At 54.3% G+C, this 27,938-nt stretch overlaps 9 protein-coding genes across 9 annotated transcripts; 4 read left to right on the forward strand and 5 right to left on the reverse strand.

The window, feature by feature from the left end:
* Window positions 1-658: 658 nt before the first annotated feature.
* Window positions 659-2,635, reverse strand: A1O7_03927 (uncharacterized protein; the record flags this gene model as incomplete). Its single annotated transcript, XM_007757943.1, has 3 exons — window positions 659-2,051; window positions 2,110-2,383; window positions 2,491-2,635. The coding sequence occupies 3 exons, from the start codon at window positions 2,633-2,635 to the stop codon at window positions 659-661; spliced, it is 1,812 nt and encodes a 603-aa protein (XP_007756133.1).
* A 5,963-nt stretch (window positions 2,636-8,598) lies between these two features.
* Window positions 8,599-9,511, forward strand: A1O7_03928 (uncharacterized protein; the record flags this gene model as incomplete). The annotated part of the gene is made up of 2 exons (XM_007757944.1): window positions 8,599-8,816; window positions 8,842-9,511. 2 exons carry the CDS (start codon window positions 8,599-8,601, stop codon window positions 9,509-9,511), a joined length of 888 nt encoding a protein of 295 aa, XP_007756134.1.
* Window positions 9,512-10,520: 1,009 nt separating this feature from the next.
* Window positions 10,521-11,160, forward strand: A1O7_03929 (uncharacterized protein; the record flags this gene model as incomplete). The annotated part of the gene is made up of 3 exons (XM_007757945.1): window positions 10,521-10,562; window positions 10,622-10,888; window positions 10,945-11,160. 3 exons carry the CDS (start codon window positions 10,521-10,523, stop codon window positions 11,158-11,160), a joined length of 525 nt encoding a protein of 174 aa, XP_007756135.1.
* An 872-nt stretch (window positions 11,161-12,032) lies between these two features.
* Window positions 12,033-13,689, reverse strand: A1O7_03930 (dihydrolipoyl dehydrogenase; the record flags this gene model as incomplete). Its single annotated transcript, XM_007757946.1, has 3 exons — window positions 12,033-12,872; window positions 12,925-13,407; window positions 13,462-13,689. The coding sequence occupies 3 exons, from the start codon at window positions 13,687-13,689 to the stop codon at window positions 12,033-12,035; spliced, it is 1,551 nt and encodes a 516-aa protein (XP_007756136.1).
* A 1,431-nt stretch (window positions 13,690-15,120) lies between these two features.
* On the forward strand, window positions 15,121-15,972 carry A1O7_03931 (uncharacterized protein; the record flags this gene model as incomplete). Its single annotated transcript, XM_007757947.1, has 1 exon — window positions 15,121-15,972. The coding sequence occupies one exon, from the start codon at window positions 15,121-15,123 to the stop codon at window positions 15,970-15,972; it is 852 nt and encodes a 283-aa protein (XP_007756137.1).
* Window positions 15,973-16,302: 330 nt separating this feature from the next.
* Window positions 16,303-17,707, reverse strand: A1O7_03932 (uncharacterized protein; the record flags this gene model as incomplete). The annotated part of the gene is made up of 2 exons (XM_007757948.1): window positions 16,303-17,076; window positions 17,435-17,707. The coding sequence occupies 2 exons, from the start codon at window positions 17,705-17,707 to the stop codon at window positions 16,303-16,305; spliced, it is 1,047 nt and encodes a 348-aa protein (XP_007756138.1).
* Window positions 17,708-18,400: 693 nt separating this feature from the next.
* On the reverse strand, window positions 18,401-22,252 carry A1O7_03933 (uncharacterized protein; the record flags this gene model as incomplete). Its single annotated transcript, XM_007757949.1, has 5 exons — window positions 18,401-20,329; window positions 20,384-20,486; window positions 20,819-21,509; window positions 21,558-21,669; window positions 21,722-22,252. The coding sequence occupies 5 exons, from the start codon at window positions 22,250-22,252 to the stop codon at window positions 18,401-18,403; spliced, it is 3,366 nt and encodes a 1,121-aa protein (XP_007756139.1).
* A 1,068-nt stretch (window positions 22,253-23,320) lies between these two features.
* A1O7_03934 (uncharacterized protein) lies at window positions 23,321-25,502 on the forward strand (the record flags this gene model as incomplete). The annotated part of the gene is made up of 2 exons (XM_007757950.1): window positions 23,321-23,360; window positions 23,413-25,502. The coding sequence occupies 2 exons, from the start codon at window positions 23,321-23,323 to the stop codon at window positions 25,500-25,502; spliced, it is 2,130 nt and encodes a 709-aa protein (XP_007756140.1).
* A 772-nt stretch (window positions 25,503-26,274) lies between these two features.
* Window positions 26,275-27,870, reverse strand: A1O7_03935 (uncharacterized protein; the record flags this gene model as incomplete). The annotated part of the gene is made up of 2 exons (XM_007757951.1): window positions 26,275-27,751; window positions 27,800-27,870. 2 exons carry the CDS (start codon window positions 27,868-27,870, stop codon window positions 26,275-26,277), a joined length of 1,548 nt encoding a protein of 515 aa, XP_007756141.1.
* Window positions 27,871-27,938: the final 68 nt, after the last annotated feature.

Below are 27,938 nucleotides of genomic sequence, written 5' to 3' on the forward strand. Positions count from 1 at the left end.
GAAGATCTATGAAGCGGCCGAAGATCTATGAAGCGGCCGAAGATCTATGAAGCGGCCGAAGATCTATGAAGCGGCCGAAGATCTATGAAGGGCCGGAAGTTCTAAGATTTTGACGAAGGCGCCGTAAAGTCTCGTGTCCGCCATGAGGTACAGGCACAGGGCGAGGCACGGTCACTGTGATAGCAAACTTCAATCTCGATCCCGTTCTCGAGATAAATAGATGACGACGGCATTGACGGAATCGACGGACTCGACGCGCCAACTAGTGCGTGTCATGCTTTCGCTTTCCGAATCGGAATTAATATGAGGATGAGAAACTCAGACGTCATATTGACCAGCACGGGTTCCAAAGTAAATGAGGTGCGGTAGACACACGACTCGACATAACGAATAAATAATCTGTACCATAATTAACTGTAAGCCCGAAGAGCATATGACAGACAGACAACCCATTGATCCGGAAGACGTACGGAGGTGTCCAGCAATTTATTCCAGACCAACCACTTCCTGTACTGTACCACCGAATTGATAGCGCATCTTGATTCATGGACTCATGATTCGGTAGTCATCAATTTTCATCTAGCTACTACTGACCTAGCCAGCCGGCTAGCCAGCTAGTCATATCCCGCCGCATAAATACACACATGTAAGGCCAGACCTACTCGGACGCGCTCGACCGGCGGTGGTGCGGACTCCGACTTCTCACTCGCGGACTCTCTCCTGTTGTCAGGGGCACACGCAGACCACCATTCAGGGATGTCGTCGTGGTCGGCCCCTTCACCGTCGCCTTCTCGAAGTCCAATTCGCGCGTCTTGCGGTCGCCGCTAGTCGTATTGTCTGAACTGTCTGAACCGGACAGGCTCTCCAACTCGAACTGGTCAGTGGGAGGGTCTCCGTATGAATGTCCAAATCCATTGGTGGTAGTGACTCCCCCTTGATCATCTTGTTCGTCGCCCTCCTCCTCATCCTCGTCATCCCGCCTATCCTGCAACTTCTTCCCCCTCTCATACCCCACAAACAGAGCGTATAACCCAAAATCATACATTAACCGGCACACACCGGCCGCGATGAACGCCACCCCGAACCGATCCCCCTCGGCGAGCAAGCCGGTAACGGTGGGCCCGCACATGGCCGCCAGATTGCGCAACATGGAGGTGACGCCCATGACGGCGGTACGTTCCTCGGGTTTCACGACTGCGGCGATGAACGCCGACCGAGGAGCCTGGTCCATGTTGTTGAGACCTGTGCGGACAAGCAAGAAAAAAGCTGTGATCCAGAAATAGGGCGCGAGGGGGAACAGAAGCACAGCCGTCGAGGAAGGGACGTGCGTGAAGACCATAGTATTAATAAGGCCGATCTTTCTGGCTAGCGGTCCCGCGAAGACCGCGCCGATCGCGCCCAGGAAGTAGGATAGCGAGGTGACGTCGCCGAGCGTGGACTTGGACGGGTGGAATTTCACGTCCATGTAGTAGTTCGTGAGGGAGTAGGGTACCATGCCGTCGGCGAGGGAGTCGATGATCAACAAGAACCATAGCTTGTACATTGTGCGGCGGGTTGTTTTAGAGATCTGGGACAAGGCGCTGGAGAAGGCCGAAAGGGCGCGCGAGAGGCGGCTGGTGGGAAGCTCGGGAGAGCGAGGTCGAGTTGGTGTTGGTGGCGGGGATGCTGCCTCGACGTCGGACTGTGATTGCGATTGTGACTGGGACTGTGGCTGGTGGTGTCCTACCGCTTCGTCGGTGTCGGCTTCCTCGTGGCGCTGATCCTCTTGAGGCACGCGGGAGTACATCTCCTCCCCTTTGTCGCTCGCTCGGAGCTCGCAGGCATCAGTCAAGAGGAGGACGAAAAGAACGTTGACAATGCCCATGATAAGATAGATCCAGAACAGCGCATGGTAGGCATCGACGTCGGTCCAGCCGGGTCGCGCCTGCAGGTAATGGATGAGTCTGCCCGAGACTTCACTGCCGACACTCGACCCCAGAGTTGACGTCGTCACGTACCAGGCTAGGACGTCCGCGCGGGTCGTGGGTGTTGTGAGCTGTGACAAGACTGACCTAAGTGAGAGAACATTGTCAGGTCAAGGTTAACCCACTTTCAGCGGCAGTGGCTTACTCCTCAATACTCCGAAACGGCCCAAAGTCTCCTCCTGTGACACTGATGACGCCCAAAATCGCCGCAATAAGCAAGATCCAGAAATTCTCAAACACCGCAAAGACGAGGCCGCTCAAGATCATCAGCACCGACCCGCCCATGAGCACGCGCCGGCGCCCCACTCGGTCGGCGATCAGCGTGAGAAATGTACCCAGGAAGACATCGCCGAGCAAGGTCAGGGTCATAAAGATGCCGATCTGGTGGTCGGAGTAATTCAAGGCGGAGAAGAAGATGGCTATGCACGGTTAATCCAAGGAAAACCAGGGTGCTCCTCCCAGGAGAAGCCATGTACTCCGTAGGCCTTGGGGAAAGCCAAGAGGTACCTGTAAGTAGAGGACTTACCTAATATCAAGGAATTCGTGCCGTACGCAAACATCCGGCACGAGCGAGCCAAGATGATGAGCCACGCATTGCGTCCAGTCTCGTGGATCGAGACGATCCCAAACTCATGATAGAACCATGTGAAGGGGCGTAAAATCATAGACATGCCTTGGCTGAAGTGGGATTCCGCTGTGAGCCCGGAGGGGTCGGGAGATGTGAAGAAAGAAGGGAAGATAGAACTCTACTGACTGCTGTAATTAGGTTTTGGCGCGATAGTAGCGGTTGGTGCCCCCCAGGGTGTCGATCTTCTTGCCGGCCGCCCGGCGATCGCCTGACAAGCCACCGGCAAGCCACCCGATATCGGCTGTATAGGCATGGTGTAGGCGGCCAATAGCCATAGTCGAGACGTCGACGGGCGGCCTAACTCCGTCCCCACAAGGCTATCAGCGGCCCAGCTCTGATTGCGCAGCGTTATTGGCGGTGAGTTGCGGCTTGTCAGGAGTCGTAGCCTTGCGTGCTTCGACACCGCCATCACTTCGTGTCAGATAGCTTGTCTGCAGCGAGCAGTTCATGCTTGCGGCCTGCGAGTCTGTGCTGGATACGCATTTGAAGCACATGCTAAAATAAATACACAATTGAGTGCACTGTTGCTGGTGAGGAGTCGCTGTCACCTGTTGCTCTCAAGGAAGATGTCCCTGGAACGAGGAAATCTGCCAAGGTGATTTGAAAGCGGCCGTTGCGTTCAATCAATTGAACTTGGCCTTTCACTGCATGGCATGCCCATTGCCAGATGTGCCAGTCTCGAGCCCGCCAGTCCCGTCGCCATCGATATACGGACAGTTGGGCTTAAGCTGCATCTCAGAAGGTTCAGGAAATGAGGGTCCAGAAAGTGGGAAGATGCTGCTCTATCTCTCTCTTCCTACTATTGCGATTATTGGTCACTTCTACCAATCTTGAGCTCCTTTGCCCAACCCAGTAGACACGAGTTACCATACGATTCGACGGTGTCAAGGGCATTGAAGAAGCGACCAGAGATGTCGCGTAACACCACGACTATGGCATCGCATGCTCTGGCCTCTCTGCTGCCACTTTGATTTGCAGCCTTGCGAGACATTGGAACGGACGGTTCATCCTCCGGAGGTAGAAGGCTGTGTACTTGCAGCCGAACGAGATTGAGATGTCGAGATGGGCCAGCTGTAGGTAGGGGCCTGGAGCGGGTGAAGAGAACGATCTCGACTTGTTTTGAGATTATTTCCAACTCGGCAAATGATGAGCGACTGGGAGATCTTCATTCCTGGCTTGAACACCCTAGTGACTGCAAGTCGGACCACCGCCAGATCTGTTCGAGGCTACGTCGCTTGGAGGTCGAGCGATGACAAGTGCTTGGCTGTCGCTCCGTCCGCTTCCCCGTGTCTGACAAGACCATGGAACTGGAATGCATGATTCCAGAAAGGCTTCTTCCTGAAACGGCAGCTGCGCCGCTGAACGGTTATAGGCCTCCACCTCCCTTCGGTGCTTGCGGCCTCTTCTCTGTGGCGTCGGCGTCATGCGCACTGTGAAATGAAATCCGGAGGGGTACGGAGTACGAATCTGCCACGTCACCTTCGGCGAGAGCGACCTTTGGTAGCAGACGACGCAGCATTGGTGCTGAAACGCTTTTGGTCTGTAGATACTTGGGTTCCGAGATGATGCAGTGATTGGTGATGACAGATATGCAGGCCTTTCTGCTTATAGCAGGAGGACCGGGGCATTTCGATCTCAGCGAGGTGGGACTCTGTTACACCGGGTTGACTGTGAAGGTTCGTTTCAGACATGTGGCCGCTGCCTCCAGAGCACAATGCAGGGTAGTCAAAACCTGCAGATCCAAGTCAATATCTGATTGTCACTGGGGGAAAGGGATCCCGCAGTCTGTGAAGGACGGGCGGGAGCGTATGGGACAGCTCGTTGAAGCAATTCCGTGTCGTCCGCACATCGTTACTGCCTTGTCGCGCGGAATCTCCCTGGTCCACGTTTGGTGGTAGGTCGACTCGGCGTACCAAGCGACTGCCACTGCAACTCAATCATGCCGGGCAACGTCATCGTGGTAACAGAAGGTCATGGGAGGTGTGAAAGGTGGCTACCCGCAATCTGGCTGATCCTTTCGATATGACGGCGCGACTGGAGGAGCGAAGATTGGCACTTGACGCGGTTCGTCGAATGTGTACCACCAGTTTGCAGATCGCCAACATTGCAAGATTCCCAATCGAGTCTCACCGGTTGTACTCACCCCGTGACCTCTGAAGGTCGATCCGCTCTGCAGATCTGAACATTGCGAACCAATGCGCATGCCTGTCCTGCCAGGCTTTCCAGCCGTCATGATGCCGTCTCCCAGAAGGCGCGAATGGGCCGCATAGGAATTTGTTGAGGAACAATTTCGCCAATCGCGTGATCGGGTCAACCCAGGCCAGAACCGACCTTTGGTAGATTCTAGAGTTGCACGGCAGCCACGGGATAGCCCTTACCCAGGTCACCGAGCTACGGCCTTTACGGAGCCGGTCTCGCCCTTTCAAATATGACCCTCATAGGGCTCGAACGCTTGCGACATAATGCACAGCATGAGCTTGCATTGTTGTGGGCAAAGGTCCATTTGTCCAAGTCGGGAGTGTGTGACACAAGCCCTCACAACGGGACCATACGGAACTCTTGCCGTCAGATATCACGCAGCTCCATCCTTGCGCAGAAAATGACTGACGCTTCTAGATCCTCTTGGAACCGCTCCTTATCAGTCTCTGTCTTGGAGCGGCGACAACCCAGCGAACGCCGCGGTGCGGTCGCGGAATGATTGTACTAAGCTGGTGGTGTTGCAATACAGCGGCCTGCCCGTGGCCGAGGAATCTTCTTTGAGCTTGGTAACGGCAGTTCGGTACTCGGAAATTTTGCTATTGAGATGCGACCTCGAGTACCGGGGGAATGATGAATGCAATAGCACGTAACTTCATGCTTCTAGTGGGAACCAGGACGTCCGTCCTCGCATAAACACAAAAGATGGGTCGTAGTGTTCCCCGCACCCATTTCCGGATCCCTGCGCGCTCTTCCGTCTCCTGTCAGGACCTAGAAACACTGTGACCGTTATCCATACCAGGGACAGCATTGTGTCGAGAATGCGCCTTGGAAGTGCTCGCGTCTGCTTCAGCCGGCCTGCCAGATGTGGAGCACTTGGGGCAGGGACGTTCGAGATAACCACGTCCTCGGCAAGTGTTGCATATAGATCCGTTCCTGCAGACGTCAGCTCATCGCCTTCCATCTTTCCAAACTCTACCGAGGGGCGTATGAAGTCCCGTTCGTACTTGTCTGGGGGCAATACCGTGGGGGATGTCCAGCGCAAGCACGGCAGGTGTCAACAGACTTCGGATGTTGGCACATCGTGTTGATTGATAGCTGATCTCTCCGCGCAAGGACACTTCGATGACGTGCGGATGAAGGCAGTGGAGTTCCTGTCCGTGAAGGAATGGATGCGATATGGCGAGGATTTCGAAGAAGACTGAAGTTGTCGAGCGAACTGGCTCAAGTGGGTAGGGCAGCTGCATTATATATGCAATTTGACCGTTTTGCATCCGACCTTCTCCCGAAGAGACCATATCTCGCCAAAACGCTGGTAAGAATTGAAGGCCGGGTCGCCGTTAGAGCGCGTACCACGGTGACAGGAACCTGGGTAGGATTTCTGTTCGTATCTCTCATTCCACCAGTAGTTCGCTAGAGGGCTGAAGCGAAGTCGAGTACCACGTCGAATTGGTAACACCGGGACCGGGGGAGCAGAAGTTAGGCCGATCAGGCGAAGCCATCGAAGGCGTAGTAGTGACTCCCATGCTTGACATTCTGATCACTGTTTCAAGGCAATCAGGTTCCACGAAAGTGACATTTTCAGTGCAGGGCAACCCCAGCCATGACTGGAATCAGAGGCCAGTTACTTTGAGCTCTGTATCCATAACACCCAATCATCCAAGGGATGGGCAACCGGCTTCTTCAACTGTGTATTGGCCAAGTGCATGGACATGACAGCTTGCCATCATCTACCACGTGCCTCTGAAAGATAAACCGCATGGGAGCGGTTTGTACCCACTGAAATTTGTATTGAGCGGCAGAAGCCGTTGAATGTTCTCCTTCCGACACATCTTGAATCTGCGTTGTTGTAGTGAATCGGTGGCTCGGAATTGATGAAAACCGTCACAGCGTGTTCGTTTCGCCTATCGTTCCAAGGACATGGAAGTGGGACAAGCAATAAGGAAAAATCCTTTCGGACACGTTCCAGGAGTGTTCGGAGATGGGCCACAGGGGCACTACCGGCCTCGTGTAGCAGTACATGTAGGTCACTCGAGGGTGAGAGAGGGTGATATTGGCGGCGTGAAGATGCCAGATCAGGATAGCCGAGCAAAAGAAGAACTTTTTGTGTTACGTTCGAGCTGTTCGTTGCAGTATTCCTCTCTGCTTCAATTTGTATCCAAAGAACTTGTTTCCGACGACGCTGCCATGGAGAAGCGGCTCACCGTCCGCGTCAGCCTTAGGGCGAGATTGAATTTGCGTTAGACGAGTCGCCAGGCGCCATAAATCTTTGTCGTAGTCGATCCGCTCGCCTGAAGTGCTGTCATCATTGTCGCATTTTAAGGTGTACTACCCACAAGCGGCCAAGGGCGGCGGTGATTATCCGACAGGCATTCTGCAATCACATTACTGACAACAGGCCGGTCGTGATTATGACACCTGTAGATCAACCATCAGCAATCCTACGGCACATTCTGAAGACGATCTGGGGACGTTGGCTCGACGTCCTCACTTGGTAAGATTTTTGCGTTTAGGGGCAGGGCACCCGTTGTGGGGAGGCTGTAGGAATGGCAATAGTGCAGGCAACATGTGCCCTGAAGCAAGGCTGTTGTCAGGCTATTGCTCCAACATCGCAGGACGCACTGTACAAAACTCCCGATTGTGTATTGCAGTCGGAAACATCTTCCGGAATGCGCTAGCGAATAGATTCTCGCGGTCTGGTATAACCAGACAGACGGTTCTCAACCAGGAAAGGGTACAAGCGGAAACATCCGGCTGAGGGTAGCGCCTATGAAACAGGTTGCGCATGGAGGACAAGAGGTCGACAAACTGAGTGGCCAGCTGAGGATACCACCATTACCAAGGTTGCCAAGTGCGCTCAAAAACGACATGTTGGCACCCCCTATAGACCATAGCGTTGATAGGGTGGTTGAATGGTATTAGCCACTGCTTCAAGCAAACGAGGTATGCCTGGGCGTTGCACTGCTGCTAATATCGGTTTTGGCGACATTTGTATGATCAATCCAAAGAAGTGACGTGTCGAACGCCATGTTATTCAAGAAATAGCCAGAGCTTTCCGAAGATGGACATGGGGACTCGAGAGACCGTCACGAGGAGGGCAGGGCGTCCGTCAAAGAGAGCGCAAGTGACCTTGAAGGTCATGTTTGATTACACCTTGACGCAGCTGAGCGAAAAGAGCCTTGTCCAAGCGACCATGCGCTTCTTCCCGCACACTTACAAGACGTCAAATGCGTCAATCTCGAGGAAAGAATGCTCGAATTGGCATGACAGGAGGGAAGGAGGAGAAACAAGCCACCGGTGTGTGCCGCAGGCGATGGTCTGGCCAAGCACGGTCTACAAGGGTGTGACAATGCCTGAGGCAGTGGCCGGAGTGAGAAGATTGGCCAGGTCCGTGAGGAATAACAGAGGCAGGGTATGCTTAAGCATCGCTCGGAGCAAAGGTAGTTCAGACGTTGGCAGATAAAATGTTTCATGAACAAGAACTCAGGTCGGTGAAGAGACTCTGAAGAACAGATCGCTCACCTTAGGGTCGACACTGGACTACACGTGACTACACGTGAATGTGCTTGCTGAGCCGAGGCACAAACACCTACGTTCAGTGCTGCTTCATCGGCTTCGAGCAACGTCCGTATGGATTCATCCTTCGTGAACAGCCGAGTGCTTCGAGTCCTGAGAATAGAATATCAGAGCTGCGCGCCTTAGACTACTCTCTACTCCCGTTCTCTTGACAGTAGCCTCTACGAACATTTTCACGGCCTCTTTCACTGCATTCTCTCTTTCTTGCATCGCTTCGAACCATTCGCCCACGCGATGGCATTAAGAACTTTACCAAGCCTCAAATTCTTCAATGTGACCATACCAGCACAATATGTGGTCCATGTCGAGATTAACCGGCCGGAAAAGCTCAATGCTTTCTATGGACCCATGTGGGTCGAGTTGAAAGCCATCTTTGACCAACTGTCGCATGACCCTGATGTCCGGGCCATTCTGCTCTCTGGGGCCGGTGACCGTGCATTCACAGCAGGCGAGTAACACCGCCCAAGGCATAGATAGGATGATTAATCTAACTTCGTGTCTTTCAGGGCTCGACGTAGAGCAGGCGGCGAAATCCAATAGTCCACTCTCGACTGGGGTGCCCGACCCATCGAGGAAAGCGGCATTACTAAGGCGACATATACTCGAACTGCAAGACGTAATCACAAGCGTCGCGCGTTGTGAGAAACCGACTATCGCGCTTCTCCATGGATACACGTACGGCCTCGGAATCGACTTATCATCAGCATGCGATATGCGCTTTTGCGCCAAGGACACCAAGCTGTGCGTCAAAGAAGTCGACATCGGTCTAGCCGCGGACGTTGGAACACTAAGTCGGTTACCCAAGGTTGTTGGGGGCGTGACGAGCTGGGTCAAGGACGTCTGCCTCAGTGCGCGCCCGTTCTCAGCAGATGAAGCGCTCAAGAACAACTTTGTGAGCCGAGTGGTGGATGGCGGTAAATCTGAGTTGCTCAAGGAAGGGTTGGAGACCGCGAAATACCTTGCAAGCAAAAGCCCTGTGGCGGTTCAAGGGACAAAAAATATTCTCGACGCGTCTTGGGGAAGGACTATCGATGATAATCTCAATTACACCGCGGTATGGAACATGGGGATGTTGCAAAGCAGTGATGTGCAGAGAGCCATGTTGAGCGGCCTGCAGAAGAGAACACCAACATTTGAGAAGCTGTAAAGATTTCCTCCTGGAGACATATGATGCATGGAGTTCAGAGCTCCAAAACGGTGTTGCCTTTCCCCACGCTCATAGATTGGTCAAACTGGTGGAGGACACAATCAGCAGGGTTATTTTGTGCTGTTCCTCTGGCGACAGACAAGTACCAATATAGATGAGCTTCAGACAACACCAGCAATATTTCAGGAATGGCGGAGTGTTCCGTCGCCGAGCCTCTCACGTGACTTGTTTGCGGTTATGCGACCGGGTTGCCAGGCAGAAACCGAGGGCAACACGAGGAGAAGCATTAGCATCTGACAACCAATCAAGCTGAAACATCTACCCATGATGAGAATGCTCTGTTGCAGAGTTGTCGTGGCGGCAATGGAAGAGACGGTCGGGCTGGCTCATCTCGTGCGGATGATTTGGTAAAGCAAAATTAACGATGACTCGATGGAACGAATCGATTGCCACAGTGACAACATGATGCCATGTTTGAAAGACCATCATTCCGAGCATGCCGGCTCGTTGCTGAGATGCTCCGTTCGGAGGCTCTCAAGTGTGTCAGCTGCGAACAAGGCAGGCCCCCAAGGCTGCAGAATCTAACCGACGGGCCCATTCCCCAGGCTACCCTAGCAACTAAGCTTTGGCGCTGGCGTCACTTCAGGTCGAGTTCTGCCAGTGACGTCGACGATTGGGCGAGCACAGGGGGTTTGCCGCGTCACTAGCCGCCTCAGTTCGAGCTGGCCTGCTGCCCGCTTGCAAGCTCCGTCATTCAGCAGGAATCATCACACAGAGTCGAGCTCTTCCATCCTGTTCCGCTTCACTCCACCTGGGCACATAACCACCACAACTGGTGCAACCTCCCATCTACTTACTTACATACACTCTTCCTCTTCCCACGTTCTCGCCCCATCTGCGACGCCGCTGCATACGAGTAGTCAATCTCAAGTATCGATTAAGCGCATCGGTCTGCACGCATCCGACTGCCACTGCTACAGTTCGAGCCAGCCTCAATCCAGCCGTCAAGATGGTCTCCAGAATGCTCAACCTCATCCTGAGAGGGACGCAGGTAAGTTGTTCCTGGCAATGCTGTTCGCGTCGCAGTAACTGATCGTGGATTTTCTACAGTTCCTCTTCGTCCTCATCATCATGTCCCTCATCGGCAACGTCATTGCCATGGCCTTCGCTGGCAACCCGTCCCTCATTAACTACGATATGTTCGTGGCGGCCTTTGCGATGCTGTCGCTCTTCTACCTCATATTGATCGCCTTCAATGAGTCTTTCACGGGCCACCCCATATTTCCCGTCATCATTGACCTGCTCAATGTTATTTTCCTCTTCTGCGCCGCCGTTGCCATGGCTGCGGAGCTCGGTGTGCACTCCTGCAGCAATGACGTATGACTCGGTCCATCCTGCGTATGTATATCCACATTGGCTTACTTTTTCCACAGGCCTATACGCTACGAAATCACCTAACCAACGGCTCCAACGACAGAGCTGGTCGCTGCCGCGAGGAACAGGCTGCGACCGCGTTCCTCTGGTTTACATTCGCCCTTTGGACGGTCAGCCTGGTCTTCTCTCTCCTCGACGCACGTGGAGGCGGTGTTAACTTGAGAGGGCCCCTCGGCCGCCGTGGGGGTGGACGTCCTGCGATGTCTCAGGTGTAAACAGTTAAGCACAGGGATCACGAAATCCGCGAAAGGTCTCGACCCCGGTTCCCGCTCGTCTTCGTAGAGTATGGTTCGAGATACACTTCGAGCCCACCTGGAAAATGACTGCGGAATCGTCCTGAAGTTCCTATCGGTCCATCGCATTCTCCGAAGTATTTTGTGCTTTGTTGCTCATTCCGAGGAAATTGGTCTTCAGCTGGACTGGCGTCATCTGGGAGACAAATACCCGGCGTGTCAAGTTTTCTCTGCTTTGGCATCTGTCACTTTGCCGGTTTTGAGCCACTCTCAGTCGATCCTTACGAAGAAAAATAGCCGAACGAGCCCGGTCAGCTCGTGGGAACAGCCACTGTGCCTCGAAACGATATATGCAGGGGATCGGCCTGGAACAAACACGTCTGCATATGCATTTTGACGCCAGGCGCGCCCACGAAGACGAATATGCGAAAGATTTTTGCTGTATGCGCCTGCGAACCTCACGGCTTGGGAACTCTTAATGTGTATGATACACCACGGCATGATAGTATCTGTGGGAAGCGCAAGTTACTGCCAGTAGCTTTAGGTAGCTTTAATGAAGATGAGATGATAACAGGAAATCGCCTGCGTGTTTCCGTACATGCTGCGTGTGGCCTCAATGTGTTACTACACCAAGGCACCTCCCTATTTGAGCAGCATTTCGCTTCCATTCGCGAAACGTAATTGAGCAGCAACTCGGTTTGATTCGGAAAAGGCACCAAATCATGAAGGCGGGACAAATTCTGTGGCTCATAATTTACATTTTCTTTGCACAACGACGGAATGCTGAAGGAGACTCGCTCCCTATTGTGCTCACCTCCAAATCATACCTCCTCTCCACACGGCGCGTGCCGTGTCTAGAAGTGAATAGGCTGGCTATACGTCGCCATGGCGGCCTCCTTGAACGCCTCCGCCAGCGTCGGATGTGCATGGCACGTCCTGGCCACGTCCTCACTCGAGGCACCATACTCGAGGGCCAGCGTGGCCTCGGCGATCATCTCCCCCGCGTTCGGCCCGATGATATGCACGCCCAGGATGCGATCTGTCTCGGCGTCGCTTAGGAATTTGACAATTCCGTCCGTCTCCAGGTTGGTCTTTGCCCGCGAGTTGGCCGTGAAGGGGAAGGTGCCGACCTTGTAGTTGATCTTCTGGGACTTGAGCTCCTGCTCGTTCTGGCCCACCCACGCGACCTCCGGGTGCGTGTACATGACCGAAGGGATGGCGCCGTAGTTGACGTGTCCGAAGCCCTTTTTGATGTACTCGACCGCCGCGACGGCTTCTTCCTCGGCCTTGTGGGCGAGCATGGGGCCGAAGGTCACGTCGCCGATGCAGCGGATGTGAGGGATCTTGGTGCGGTATTCTTGATCAATGACCAGGCGCTTGCGCTCGTCCACCTCGATACCGATGTTCTCGAGGCCCAAGCCGGCGGTGTATGGTCGACGGCCAATGGCGACGAGGACGACGTCGGCGTCCAACGTCTCGTTCTTGCCACCCTTTGCGGCTTCAACCTCGATCTTGACACCGGAGCCGCTGGGGTCGCCCGAAGTGACTTTTGTGTTCAGCTTGAACTTGAGGCCTTGCTTCGTTAGGACCTTTTGGGCTTGTTTGGCAATGTCGGCGTCCATGCCGGGTCCGCCAATTTGTCCTAGGAATTCGACGACGGTGACTTCAGCGCCGAGACGAGACCATACAGAGGCCTATAAGGTGTATTAGTTACGGCATAAACTTTTGGGATGTTGCCTCCCTTACCATTTCCAGACCAATGATACCGCCGCCAATGACCACCATCTTCTTCGGCACTTCTGTCAGAGCAATTGCGCCAGTGCTGGTGACCACTTTCTTCTCGTCGATCTCGAGCCCAGGGAAGGGTGTGGACTCGCTACCAGTGGCAATGATGATATTCTTTGCCCGGACTTGGGTCTCGCCGCCATCGATGAGGTTGACTGCGACCGTGTGTTCATCCACGAACGCACCAGTACCCTTGATATAATCGACCTTGTTTTTCTTGAACAGAAACTCGACACCTTTCGTCAGCCCGGACACTGATTCATCCTTGGCCTTCATCATCTGGGTGAGGTTGAGTTTGACTTCGCCGACATCGATGCCTCTTTTTTTCGTGTCATGCAGGATCTGGTGGTAGAGGTGCGAGTTGTTGAGTAGAGATTTCGACGGTATACAGCCGACATTAAGACATGTGCCACCGAGCATTCCTCTCTTTTCGATACATGCTGTCTATCGACATAGTGTCAATCCCATCCACGGTGAGTCCTGGGCAAACAAGCGCACCTTTAAACCTTCCTGGCCAGCTTTTATTGCGCCGACATAGCCGGCGACGCCGCCACCAATGAAAAGGACATCATATTCCGGTGCTTCTGAAGCATATCCTCTCCGCCTCGGTTGGTTCTGCGAGACGATCTGGAAGCCGGGGGCTGCTCGGAGGTTCGCAGGGCCTAGCTGCGGAGCTTTCGTTGACAGCAACGATCGGCCACTTCGGGGGATGAGAGTCTTGAGCATTGTCGGGGATGAGAATAGTACAGGTAAACAATGAAAGGAAAGCGACCAGACGTCGCAACAACGCTACAGTCGCCGTAGAGAAGCAGGAAGGCGAATGTGCTGAGAAATTGTTGGTCGGCGAATCCGCCTCTTTGAAGGCGACGGATGGATGCTTCAAGTTGCAGCTCAAGCCTGAACCACCGAATCGGGTTTAGGGGCGCTGAGCGAATTGGGGAAGGCCCGCCGAATCGTCAGCCTCGCCTTTCGGCCACTTCACTTCACTTCACTTCACTTCACTTGAGCCTCATTGACGACTAATCATCCCGACTCATATCATGCAGCTGCAGATGACGCCCGCTGGATGCCATGCTGGCGGCGCCCTCCGTGATCATCGTACTCGCATACATCCTACACACGTGCATCCCTCTGATCTGGCTTCACCTGGAACGAGGGGAGCGGAGCAAGTTGCTCGAATTGGCCCCGAACTGCATAACCCCTTGAGTCTGCTCCAGGACAACCAGCATCGATCCAGTTTGCCCTTGGCTAGAAATGTGGACATGCACAAGCGTGGGAGGGAGGACGCAATCTGGATGCTTACACTCCCTTCCAACGGCTGAATGACATTAACCCAGGCTGTACGTCGCATAGCCATTCAGAAAATCTTCGTCCAGGTCCTCTCAGATCTCGTTCTTGGTAGATTCCACATCAGCCAAGCCCGCAGACGCTCTCCTCAAGTGCTGGACTCCATGATGTTTGATTGGAAAAATGCCAGGATTTGAAGGCCCCCATGCGTTGTCATACTAACACACCTTCCTTTCTATCCCACTCACAACTTACCTGGGTATGACTACAGGGCTTGGTGCTTCGATGGAAATCGCTGTTGACCAGCATGGGGCACTACCGCCGGTGAACGTGGTGTTTGCTTACCTTACCCCAAAAGTTGCATGTTTGTCCGACTGCTAACAGCACTGCATTCGCAAGAGGTCCATAAAGACTGGAAGTCACAGAAGCTCCAACAGTGTTTCGAGACAGACTTCGAAGCCATAGCAAGCAATGAAAGCAGGAAAAAGACCCATGCAGCAAGGACAATGACACGATACACTCGTCTTTCCATGGTCGACTTACGATCTACCACCAGAGCCAGCATGGTCTTTGCCTATCCTATCCTTTGATGGCGCTTGTCTGTGTTGAGCCGTCGGGATGGAGAATGGCTCTTAGGACAATGGACTTTTCAAGAGGGACGAGGATGAGACATTGCAGAGATGTATTGCCAACAAAGAAAGAGCTTGAAAAACTTCACAGCACGGATCCGAGGTTTTACCCACTGCGGTGACCTTGACGACGATGCGACTTCGTCTTTACTGCCGGACTCTTTTCGAACTTGTCATCGATTGAGACTGATACAACACTTTGTCTGACCTTTCATTCTTTTGATCAGAACCAAACTGAGAAATGGCTCCATTGAAGCCAGCGGAGAGATTGAACTTCTTCCTACAACTTCAACATCCTCTCAGAAACACGCTTCTAGATAAATACCAGGACAGTCGCCTCCAGGGATTCCGCAATCTCAGAGATCCGAAAGCTGCGATGGACCAACTTATGGCTCGCATCCTCACCTCGAACAACCCGACAGAAGTTGTCTTTCAAACGCCCCTACCAGCTCTGCCCTTCTTCTTCATCGACGAGCCCTCAAACACGCATATCCTCTTGCATGTCAACCGCGACACCCCTTTCGGCCACTTCTCAGCAATCCTCCGCGAAGCCTCTGCCGACATTGCGACTCAAATCAAGAACAACGCGTACTTGGACAATGGTGGAACAATCTGTCAGGCCTCAGCGACACATTTCACCTGGGACGACGGCCCGTACCTCTATCGTATCGCGACAGTCACACAAGGACCAGGAGGTCAAGAGCTCGTGGCTCGAACTGAATGGGAGACTCTGTACACCGGGACATACCTGGAGCTGTTCGATGGACCGCATGCCAGGCAGATCGGCTCGCGAGTCGAAATCCAACATACTCTCCAACACTTCAGGAGTCTTTCAGCCACCGGAGGAGACCCGCCGCCATCGCCGCCACCAAGCCCCGTTGCTGGCCGTCCGGTCGTGCGGTTGCCGCCAGTGTCCTCCCCGGCGGTTGCCCCGTTGCGCGTAGTGCCAGTGTCGAGCACATCGAGGGCTGGCGTGCTGGTCGTCGATGGTGGGGACCTCGCGTGGTACAACCGGGAGGCGGTGTTGAGGGGGTGGTTGAGGTTCGGGAGCGCCGAAGTCGTTGAGAGTGTGGATGTGTGGAGCGGGTGGTAGGGTGGGCTTGCGTGTTGGGCGTTGGGTATTAAAAGCGTGCTGTTCGAGGGAGGGAGCACCAGTGTACAGTAGTTGAGATGGGGAGAGAGCTGATCACAGACAACCAAACACAGAACACATGAAACGGACTGCAATGCGTCGCGTTGAGGTGATATGACATGCGTGACACGCTCCAACCCGCGCTACGCATCAACAATGTCTCTCTATTGATTGGAGTACGTCGACCGCCGATCGAAGATCCTGTCCGGTCCATCGAATCGACACACTCATCCCCACTATGACCATGAAGCTCGCTGACTCGCAGACCTTCTAAACGGGCACCCCCAGGGACTACGTACCAGTACCATCTTCGGCGTCTGCACTCTCCCACGGCGCCCTCCCATCATCTCGCCCCCTGGACGCCAACACGTTTTCCACTTTTCTCCTCGCCTTGGGGGAAAACCGGCCGAGGGTCTCCACGCGAAAGGCTCCCTCATCCCACCCCCTCGTCTCCCTCTTCCGCCTCAGCACGTCCCCCACGCCATACAGATCCCTTTCCCACGCGCCGTACCCTCTCAACCGATCCCCCTCTTCTATCTCGGGCATCCTTACCGGGTCAAAGGGCGGGTCAATCCCGATATACGTCGTGCGGGCGACGGGGAAGCGCACCGCAGGGACGTGTAGGTCCAGAAACCGCCGGCGTTTGAAGGCGTGGGATATTATCGTCAATTCGGTCGGCCATGTGGGGGTTGATCGTGACAGGTTGGCGTCTACGTCTGCATCCGCGTCCGTGGCTGTGGCTGTCATGACAAGGACTTGTGCCTGTGAGCCAGCGGTGTCATCTGATGCCGTATCTGAGGGCGAGGTGGAGGGCGAGGGTGAGAGTGCCTCAACGCTGGCGCCGCCAAGTCGTGCTTGGAGCTCTTGCGCAAACAGCGGGAACTGAATCAGTGGGAGGAGCACGTTCTGGTACGAGTCCGTTGCGTAGTGGTCGACGAAAATGCGGGGCCGGAGCGTGGGTGTGGATGGCGACGTGGGTGTGGATGTCGACGTGGGTGTGGATGTCGACGTGGGTGTGGATGTCGACGTGTCTAGACCGAAGAGGTTCTTTTCGAGGGCGACGGCCTTGAGGAAAGGAGAAGTCAGCCCGGTCAATCAGTAAGTCCCAATCATTCAGCCAAGTCTAAGTGATAAAGCCAAGGACTTCACGTCGTCCAGTTTCGTGGGAAGTGTGATATGAGTATCCCCTCCTTAGCACGCCATTTTCGCTCCCTCTGTGCTTTCCTTCCTCTCCCCACCGTTTTCGCTCCCTCTCTGTATCCGTGCCTCTGCAGGAGACCCGCGTGTCCGTCTTCATCACACAACCCTCCGGATTTTCGGCCAAGACGATGTTCTCCCATTGTATACCACGATGCAGTCACCGGGTATCCCACCCGACACGCTTTACTTTGCTCAAACACCATACTAGAACGCTTTCACTCACCAAGTATCCCTCCCCCTCACTCCGCGACGTCCTCCCCCTCTTCGTCGCCCCACCGCTAAACACGAGAATCGCGGTATCCGGATTCCTCGCGAGCTCCGCCACCCCGGCCTCGATATGCCGGATGTACGTCTCTGTCTCGCCCGTCTGGAACGGCTCGATCAGCCAGTTTGATTCGTTGGCGCATCCGTCCTCACTGCCGCCGCCGAGGTAGATGGCGTGGCAGCAGACTATGATGAGGTGGGTTGGTTGCGATGTGACAGTCGAGGATGGCATGGCGATGTTGAGTCAAGAGGGAACGGTCATATGGAACGGAATGTCTTCAGAGGCAGGGACATTCTCAACATTAATTACGGAGGAAAGTCTGATCAGCTGGAGCAAGTATACAAGGACAGTCCAGCACTACGAGGCCAGGTCGAAAGAGGATGACTGGGAGGTTTACTGTAGATCAGAAAGGGGGAGAGGATGCTTGGCGAGGCTGGCAGCAGACACCGGATTGCACAGGAGCAGTACCTGGTAGTCAACGGCTTTGGCAACGCATTACACAGGAGCAGCACTTCACGACTTCTGACCAATGCTATTACTGGGAAGCAAGTACCTAGGTAATTGCATGGAACTAGACTTGATACGTTGCCCTGCTCATTGGCTACCTATTTAGCTGAATAAACGCTCCAGTTCCCGCCCCACCCATGTCCACTGTGCTTGTCATGAGAGATTCTAACCGCCAGCTCGTGGGAACACAAGGAAAGATGATTCGTCTCCCAGCACCGCACCACGCCCATGCTGTCATTCACAGTTGTGCTTGTATGCCTGCTCTTTAGATAGGGAATCGAGATCGAAATCGGGGTTGGGATTGGCCTTTTGAAATCAAGGCGTGAGACCATGTGGCCGTACGCCAGTGTCAGAAATCATAACGCCATGGTGTGTGGTATTGTACAGGTGAAAGTACAATAATCATCCCAATGCTTGTCACGACTCATCCTCGTCGCCATGACGATAGGTGCACGAATCCCCCTTTAGACACTTGCCCTGCTGCCAAAACGTGCAGGTTTGAGTCTTGTAGTTGTACGGCTTTGCGTCGGCCTTTTTCTTCTTGTTGCCGCCTTTTCTGCCATACTCATCATCGATGCCGTCAGAGTCACTTCGGCCGTGCTTGCGCGACGAGTCTTCAACACCGCCGGGAAACGGATTGGGATTGCCGCCCATACCGAGCGAAAGTGCGTTAGCAGCCGACGCACCTTGGGTGCCCTGTTGCATCGAGGCCAGAAGCGCACTGAGGTTATTCTGTGCATATGGAGCAGTCTCGGTGGAGGTGGTGGTGGCGGCGGCGGGGTACACAGGCTGTTGAGTTTGACCTTGCATTTGTTGACCAAGGACTGACTGGAGGATTGCTTGGAGATTCACACCCTGGGCAGGCGCGGCTTGAGGCACTGGACTAGGCTGGGCCGGTTGAGCGAACATGCCCAGAGCCCGCTGGAGTTCCGGTGTGAGTCCTGCCGGTTGTTGCTGGGGTCTCTGCTGCGCGGCCATGGCTTGTGCGAGTGCGTTCAAGTCGATCGTCGATGAGGACTGAGGTACCGTTCGAACTTGTCGTGCTTGATGCGCTTTCTCGCGCTCGCGAGTCAGCTCGGTCGGCTCGCCAAAGGGAGTTTCGGGTTCGGCAGGCTCGAAATCGTCCTCCTCTTCCGTGGGCTCCTTGGGTGTCGGTGGCCGATCGGCCTTGGACGTGTAGATGGCCATGAGTGTGTCTTGTTCGTATTTGTCTTGAGCTTCCCTGCTCCGACTTTCAGGCTTCAGAGAGCCTCCGAATTTGGAAGAATTAGTCTTGTGTGGTGAATCGTCGCCAAGTGAAGGGTCTTCGAGATACGTGAAGTCCACTTCCGAGGGCGGTGTATACGGTTCAAATTCCTCAAACGAGTCCTCGTCCTCTTCGTCATCCAGGTCCTCCATGTTTTTGTGAAGCTTGAGCGCTTCACCTTCACGACCGCCGCCGGCATTGGCCTTGAGGCGGTCACCTTGGCCAAGCTCTTCATCCGGATCATGGGTGAAGAAACGAGTCTCCACGAGCTTGTCGTCCGCTTTCCACGTCACTCTCAATTTCCGTCGAGCTTCCTTACGCAGCCGTTTCATCTTTTGCTCTTCTGTCTCATGCGGAATTTCCGTCTCCTTCTTCACCTCCTTGTCTGGCTTCTTCTCCATGTCAAGCAAAACGCCTAAAAAGGACGACGAGGTTGCACTCTTTGCGCCGGGCGTAGGCCCAATGTTCCGCGGAGGTGATTCCTTTTTGAGGGTCCGCGGGGGCACAGAAGGAGCAGTGACTGGACTAGGCTTTTCCTTCGCGGCTGCCGCGGCGCGTTCAGCATTTGACGTGCCTGGCTTCTTGGGCACGGAGCTCAGAGCCGCAAAGATAGAAGCCTTCGGAGGAGCAGTGACCGCGATTTTGGATTTTGTGGTTGGATTGGCAGCAGAAGTACTGGCTGCCGCTGTTGATACCGCCGCTGCAGTCTTCTCCCCCGATTTAGCACGCTTAGCCGCCTCCTCTGCCTTTCTCTTCTCTTCCAGTCGGACAGCGAGAGGCTTTGAAGCCTGAGGAATCACTTTAACGACCTTCTTAGCAGCTGGCTGACTGGCTGCTTCACCCTCTCTGACACGCTTGATCCCAGCACTGACGTCCTTCCGTGGCCCTTCTGCTGGACTGCCAACAAAGCGAGGCGAGCCTGGCTTGTCAGACTTGCCAGCGGCAGCCTTCTTTGCTGAAGCAGCAGCCGCGTTGTCGAGAACGGTTTGAGCCAAAGTCTTAATGTCGGACGTCGCTTTCTTTGTTAGTCGCTGCAGGATCTTCGACAGCTTCGTCATTTCCAGCATTTCCGAGTCGAGCGTCTCGAAATTAACAACAAACTAACGACGTGAATTAGCAGTGTCTCGGCACCACAGTTGACAAGATTGCCATACCTTAAGAATCGCATAGGTAAGCGGACTGTCGAAATCCGAGACATTGATTCTGTCGAGGATGAAGGAGGATAACGCTGACATTGTGAATTGGTTTTCACCTAGTCTGAGCGACATTATCAGTAAATGTTATGGGACGGTATGTCGGATAAATGGTGCCATGATCGCCTCACGGCATGCCCGGCGAATCACGGTGGAAGCCTTTGTAGACTATCTATCAACATAGAGCTATGTATATGTGGATTATGCAATAGCCAAGTGCATTTCGGCCCTTCGTAACATCTTAGAGCAGGAATGACACCGAGTTGCCCACAGTTCAAGATAATGCAGATCTTTGCCTTACTGGGAGGCCTTGGTAGACTTGGGCGCATGTCACGGTGAATATTTGCCAGGCACACGACGGGAAGGGACATGCAAGAAATGACGGGATCAACATACCTCTTGAGAATCGCTGGATGGCTGTACTGTAAGGATCTCATCATGACCATTTCCAGGAGTTGTCGATAGCGCGCAACCTCCTCCTTCAACCCAGCAGCTTGTGCAGCCGTTGGCGAATTTGGAAGCTCAGCCTTTCTAAGCGTTTCGTTCTTGGTCTTCCAGGCATCTCTCAAACCTCGAATCGTGTCACCGTAGTTAGCAATACCTCCACGAACCTTCTCGGGATCAACTGGTTTGTTGCGGGGACTCCAGACAGCTTGTACAGCACGATAGAGAGCCCTGCCACGTTCATCGGCGGGCATGGACACGGCAAGTAGGGCTGGGGTCATCTCTGGAGGTTCCTCATCCTCGATCTCTAGCTCGTCATCAGAAGACGCGGCCGACCCAGCAGACTGACCTCCAGCTTGTGCAGAAGCATCCTTCCGCGGTCGACCTCGTGGCTTCTTCGGCGCAGTTGGATCTTTGGCGGCCGTAGACTTCGTTGCTTGCTCAAGCTTGGGTACGATCACCACTGTTCCCGTCAGCGAACGTCCAAAATCTGCGCGATTCTCCTTACCCGGCTGAGGTGATTTTGCGGAAGGCATCAATTGTGGACTTTGCAATGATCTTGGATCCACGGTAGGTCCAGAGTTAAAGTACGAAGACGGTAGGTAAGATTGTTGGGCTTGGAAAGTGTTGTTGCCGTTTGTGCCTGCCAATCGTCAGAGGAAACTCTTCGAAGGGGTGTTGTGAGCCTTACTTGTGTTCGTGGGCTGGTTAGCGGTCAACATGGAAGGATCTACGAAACGGTTTGACAGTTGTTGGCCTTGATCTTGAACATGGAAAGTGCCGAAGCGCATCATATCCGCGCTCTGAATAGCAGTTAGTGAAGAATCTCAAAAATTTTGTGCTTTGGTGACGCACCTGGACATGTGACAACTGTGACGGACGCTGTGCGATGCTGACGAATTGAGCAGGCTGCTGCTGTCTTTGTTGATAACTCTGAGTGGGAGTAGGAGTCTGCCGTTGCGGAATGTTCATTTGCTGGGGAGCGAAATGCTGAGGCGTGAAACCCATGGGCGACTGGTACTGATAACCTCCATCGAAACTAACCGGGGTGGGAGAAGGTCGCGTGTAGAATCTAGGATCAAACGTCGACTGATTCATCTGCTGAGAGTTGTAGAATGCTTGCGAGTACTGAGGTTGAGAGTAATTTTGCTGAGGAGCATTGTACTGGTGGATGTCTGGAGTATGCGACTGCCGGCCAGCACCTGCGTCGGATCTGGGGAGAGACGGCTGAGAGAAGCCTTTGCCAATTGCGGTAGACTCGAAGAGTTCGGGATCGAAAAAGCGGGAAAGGTCCTCTCCATTGTGAAGTGTTTCTGAGCCGGCATAGGACTGAATGCCGTCGAGCATGTTATATGATTGACCCTTGGCATGCTGCGTGCCATTCATGTTGGAGGATGGATTCATGGCGAAGTCGAGCATTAAGCGAGATTTGGAGAAGCAAGATCACGTGCGTGGTCGAGGCACGTGAGACTGACCAAACCCAAACGGTTCTGGGTGGCGGGAAGGAGAAATTTGGCTTATGCCGAGAAAAGTTGCCACTCACAACGCGCTCTCGGCTGCATGAAAAGGAACCGCGGCGACAGCCGGCCTGCAGCGCGATGTGGAATATGAGGGCTGTAGAGGTATCGTAGAGAATTAATTGCCGTTCCGGTACGCAGTGGGTTAGGTTACTCCGTATTGTGCTGCCAGTCCAGAAACCTGGGAACCGATGGTGGTGGTTGATTGCCTGGGCTTGCCTGCACGCAGAAGCCTGCAGTAACCGCCCGCCCCCTTGATTTTTCGCTTGTCTTGGAACAAACAACCCTCTGAATCCAGACGCACTTTTCTAGTATTGACCAGCCTGGAGGATAAGGCACTAGGTGCACTCAGTCCGCCCGTTAACGATGAATCGCACAAGACTGTCCAGAGCACTTTTGCGGGCGCGACCAATCAATATTAGGTGCTGCGCAAACACGCCACAGTCACGCCAATCTCAACACCCCGACTCCAGCCCATGCGTGATGCAAAATGGAAGACCATTCAATGTCACTTATTACAGACCACTGTCAAAGAAAGGCGAGGAACAGGATTACAGAGTGAGGAGAGGAAAGCGGGCGTTATCGTGGATAAGTGGTGTGTAAGGAAGAAGTGAGAGAGGAGTCAAGTGAGGGAGTCGAGATTGAATGAGAGGAATGGTTCTCGCCTAAACCCAAGCGGGCTGGCGCCTGGAACTAGCGCGCCGCAAATGACAGATTGCCGTCAGTCTTGCCAAGACCGCATATGCTTTGACCTGCAATGCCCATGCCAGCACCAAGTGCTTTGTTCACGGAGAGCCTCCACAACCCACTGTTACTGTTTCCTTCAAGATGCAAAGGTGTTTCTTTGCCGCGAGGCCGGAAAATTCACGATGAACACCCACCTACACCTACACCTGCACGCTGATCATCCGCCTGCGCACACATTCTCTCTGCCACCATGGCTACCCGGCCCCAGACGCTGCGGGATCGTCAGATAGGTGAGCCACCTGAAATGCTCCAACTGCCGCCTGCAAGACTCACCGTCCCCAGCATCTATTGAACGAATTTTAAGCCTGAACCACGATGAGTCCTCGACTACAAACGGCGACGCCACAGCGGCCTCTGCAACGCCGTCTCTTCTCAATGAGAACGGGGAGCCCATATGGAAAGTCCTCGTGTTCGACAACCTTGGACGAGATATCATCAGCAGCGTTCTACGCGTCAACGACCTTCGCAGTAGAGGCGTCACGATACACTTGTCCATACACTCTCCGCGATACCCCATCCCGGATGTACCGGTCCTCTACCTTGTCGAACCTACACAAGAAAACATCCAGCTCATATGCTCCGATCTCGCGCGGGGCCTGTACAGCCCGGCCTATGTCAACTTCATATCCTCGATACCGCGCCCACTTCTTGAAGACTTTGCCGCGCAGATGGCCTCGACCGATACGGCGGAAGCTGTCGCACAAGTGTACGACCAATACCTGAATTTTATCGTGGCTGAGCCGGACTTGTTCAGCCTTGGAATGGGGAAAGAGTCCTACTGGACATTCAACAGTGCAACGGTTCAAGAGGAGGCTCAAGATGCGGCCATTGATCGGATAGTAAGCGGGCTGTTTAGCGTCAGCGTCACAATGGGCTCAGTCCCGATTATACGATGTCCGCCGACAGAGCTGGCGAAGATGATAGCGACCAAGCTCGACCGAAAACTACGAGATCACGTCCTCAACTCGAAAGACAACCTATTTTCTTCAAAGGCCTCAGGGGCCAACTTATACTCCGCACCTTCAAGACCCGTGCTCATAATTCTTGATCGGAACATCGACCTTGTTCCGATGCTCTCCCACTCTTGGACGTACCAGTCCCTCGTCCACGACGTCTTAAAGATGCACCTCAACCGCATCACTGTCGACGTCGCAGACGAAACGAACCCGCAAGCAAAACCACGAGCATATGACCTCAACGCGAGCGATTTCTTCTGGGCGCGCAACGCCAGTGCACCCTTCCCTCAAGTTGCCGAGGATATTGACAAGGAACTCACAAAGTACAAGGCGGACGCCGAAGAAGTGACGAAAAAGACGGGAGTCAACAGCATCGAAGATCTAAATGACAGCGGCTCCGCCTCTGCCGCACACCTCAAGGCAGCAATAACACTGCTGCCCGAACTGCGGGAGAGGAAAGCCACTCTAGACATGCACATGAACATAGCGACTGCGCTGCTCAAAGGAATCAAAGATCGCCAACTCGACAATTTCTTCCAGCTAGAAGAGAACATCACGAAACAGACGGCCGATCAAATGCTCGCGCTGATCAAGTCCGATGACAAGGGCAACAACGCGCTCGACAAGCTTCGGATCTTCATCATCTGGTATCTGAGCGTGGATCGCGAACCGTCGAAAGCCGAACTCCAAGAATTCGAATCCGCCTTGACCGGGGCCGGTGCAGGCGCCGCCGTCGCCGCAATAAAACACATTTCCAACGTCCGCCTGGAAACAAAAGGAAGCATGCTCTCCTCAGCCGCGCCCACAAACACCTCACAACCACAATCCGCCGTCCCGCTCTTTGGCGGCCTCGGCGCCCTTTCCAAAAACTTCACCGATAAACTCTCATCCACCGCTCTAGGCACCACCTTTGGCAATGTGAACCTCGAATCCCTCGTCTCCGGTGTCAAGAACTTTCTACCTGCGAACCGTGATCTGACGGTCACAAAGATTGTCGAGTCGATAATGGACCCGCCCGCAGCGAGTTCCAGCGCGATCGCCAAGACCGAGGGATATTTATACTTTGACCCTCGCTCGGCGCACGCGCGTGGCATTGCCGGGTCTGCCACGTCAAGACCAGGCACAGGCAGTGGACCAGGTGGCGGAAGCCAAGCGGGCGTGAACCCCAGTTTCGGCCAGCGACGGCAGGGCTATTCCGAAGCCATCGTGTTCACGGTCGGGGGAGGCAGTATGGACGAATACGGCAACTTGCAGGAATGGGTCACGAGGACAAGCGGGTTGGGTGCCGACGGGAGAGGTGGCGCCGGGTTAGGCAATGCTCAAGCCCGTGCCAGACGGGTCGTCTATGGGAGTACTGAGCTGGTGAACGGGGAGGACTTTTTGAGTGAATTGGTGAGGTTGGGCCAGGAGTCATGAGGCTTGAAAGCCCGAGCAGCAGAGACGCGAAATCTCGGACTGGCACAAAGTAGGCAGTGTCAATCATGCCAGATACTCTGAATCACAGGAGCCTGACGTACCAAAGGGTCTTGAATACCAATCCTTCTTCCTCGGTATTGTCTGTGTGCCCCCTGAAGTCAAGTCTGCTACCTACTGTAGGTACTGCCCGATACTACGGTCCGACCTTGTAATCGCCTACCGAAAACATGCTCTGTGGTCTTTCGCCCACTTCACAGCTAACACAGCTATACCTTGACTCTCTTTCTTATATAGAGCGTTCTGAACAGTTGACCTAGTAAGTTCAGCGCTGTGTATAAAACGGCGTGCTGACGCTTCGAGTTGCATCAGATTTCAGGCTGCGTTCCGATAGACGATCACGAGGGTAGGGCTGTAGTACTGGCTCTGCTTGCCATCCAGAACCCGGTCATCAAATCCATGTACCTCGAGGAGAACTCAAGGAACGGAGCACTCGAAGGGCAAAACATTGATGGATTAGGCATACACACACAGCACACCCACGGGATGCTAGAGCGGTGGATTCACCAACGTTGTTCTACACGGGATATCCGCCCCTCCGACAAGCGGCAAGCGGCGCGACACAATTACCTAGGTACATAACATACGCATACATGTACTACTACAGTATATGACCAAATCCACCGCCCGATGCCATCGCGTGCCGTTCCCATTCCACCGGTATCGTCGACATTCATAAGACGTCAAGACCACCACAGTACACTATCGAGCTACACTACCGCGCCGTGATCAACAACTTCTGAGTCACCGTGACCGTTTCCGTCGCCGTCGCCGTCGTGGTGATCTGCGCGGTCTCGGTCTGCGTCTCCGTGACCGTCTGCGTCTGTGTCACCGCGGCTTGGATGTTCGTCACCGTGACGGGCACGACGGCGAGGCCGTCCGAGGCTGAGGCGGTTGATGCGTCGGGAGTCGGGCCCGAATTCGAGCTCGAGATTGTCGCCGACGTGGACGCTGTTGAGGCGGCAGGGCTAGCCGGCTGTGTCACTGTCGACGTTGCGGGCGCGGTGCCATCAGCGGCGGATGACGTGGAAGCCGTGGCGAGGATGGTTGGACTGCTCGAAGACGCGACGGTGACGGGCGTGTTCGGTATGCTGGCTAGTCCCAGCGGGATGGTGCTTACATTTACTTGTGTTGTGGAAGTCGAGGGGGTTGGTGGAGGGGTTTGCTGGGATACAGACGTGGACGTGGACGTGGACTGGGATGCAGGCGCCGATTGAGCCTCAGTGGGCGCAACGCTGCCGTTTGCGTCGGGAGTCAAGGTCGAGTACCCACCGATCGGGCCGGCGAAGGTGGGACTTACGGTGACGAAGACGACCGTGATGGATTGGGTGCCCGGTGTTGAGTCAGGTTCTTGGGCTCCCGTATCTGGAGAGGGTGCAGGCGGAGACGACGATGCTGAAGCTGGAGCTGTGGCGGTGACTTCGGCTGTGACGACAGAGGTCGCAAGGACGGTTACCTGAGCTTGCACGGTGGTCGTCGAGGCTGGCTGGCCTTGTGTTCCGGCTTGTGCTGTGTTTCGCTGGATTGCTGTTCCCGTGCCCGGGCCTTGGGATATGGTGTTTGCATTCTGCTCAGCTGAGGCGGTCTGCGCTGCTGGAGAGCTCTCTGCTGTGGAAGCGATTGTCTCTGGCACTGGTACTGCAGCTGTCTGAGTGGCTGGTTGGATGCTGGTCTGGGTTAGAATGCTCAATAAGCTGGTGTTATCTCCTCCGACACCCACGGCTGGGACTGCTCCGTTCTCTGTGCCACTTCCAGTCTGAGCAGGCCCTGTGCTGTTTGAAGTAGAAGTAGACGGTTCCGTCCCCGCGGCTTGTCCGGTGCTATCGTCTGTTCCGTTTGCTGCCTGTGAAGCGGCAGTGTTGCCTGGAGAACTCGCTGTCTGCGTCTCGATAGGGACCACTGCCTGTGTGGCAACTTGTGTCGCTGGCTCGATGGTTGTCTGGGTTAACAGACTTAGTAAACTTCGATTATCTGTGCCTCCAACGCCCACGGCAGGGACTGCTCCATTCTCCGTACCGCTCCCAGTTGGAGTCACTGATGCGTTTGGTGTTGAGGCCGTCTCGGTTGCGGCCGCCGCATTTGCAGGGTCTGTTGGAGCTTGGCGCCTCCACGGCGATCTGGGCGATAATGAAAGACCGTTGACGACATAACGCTTAAGAGGTTGGTTTGAATGACGAATTACATTATCTGGTCTGTGAGGACATTAGTACGACAAGTAAGCTCTGCTGGGCTAGACGTACCGTTGAATTGGTCCGGCCAATGCCGACGATAGCAAAAGTGAAAGGGCTACTGAGCAAGCAAGGAAATGCATATCTGATCCAGCAGAATCGCGAGAGGAAGCTGATAAAGTATTGAGGCTCGGTCAGTAGTGAGAGGGAG

The sequence above is a fragment of the Cladophialophora yegresii genome (assembly GCF_000585515.1).
Source record: "Cladophialophora yegresii CBS 114405 chromosome Unknown aczIN-supercont1.3, whole genome shotgun sequence".
NCBI classification, from domain to species: domain Eukaryota; kingdom Fungi; phylum Ascomycota; class Eurotiomycetes; order Chaetothyriales; family Herpotrichiellaceae; genus Cladophialophora; species Cladophialophora yegresii.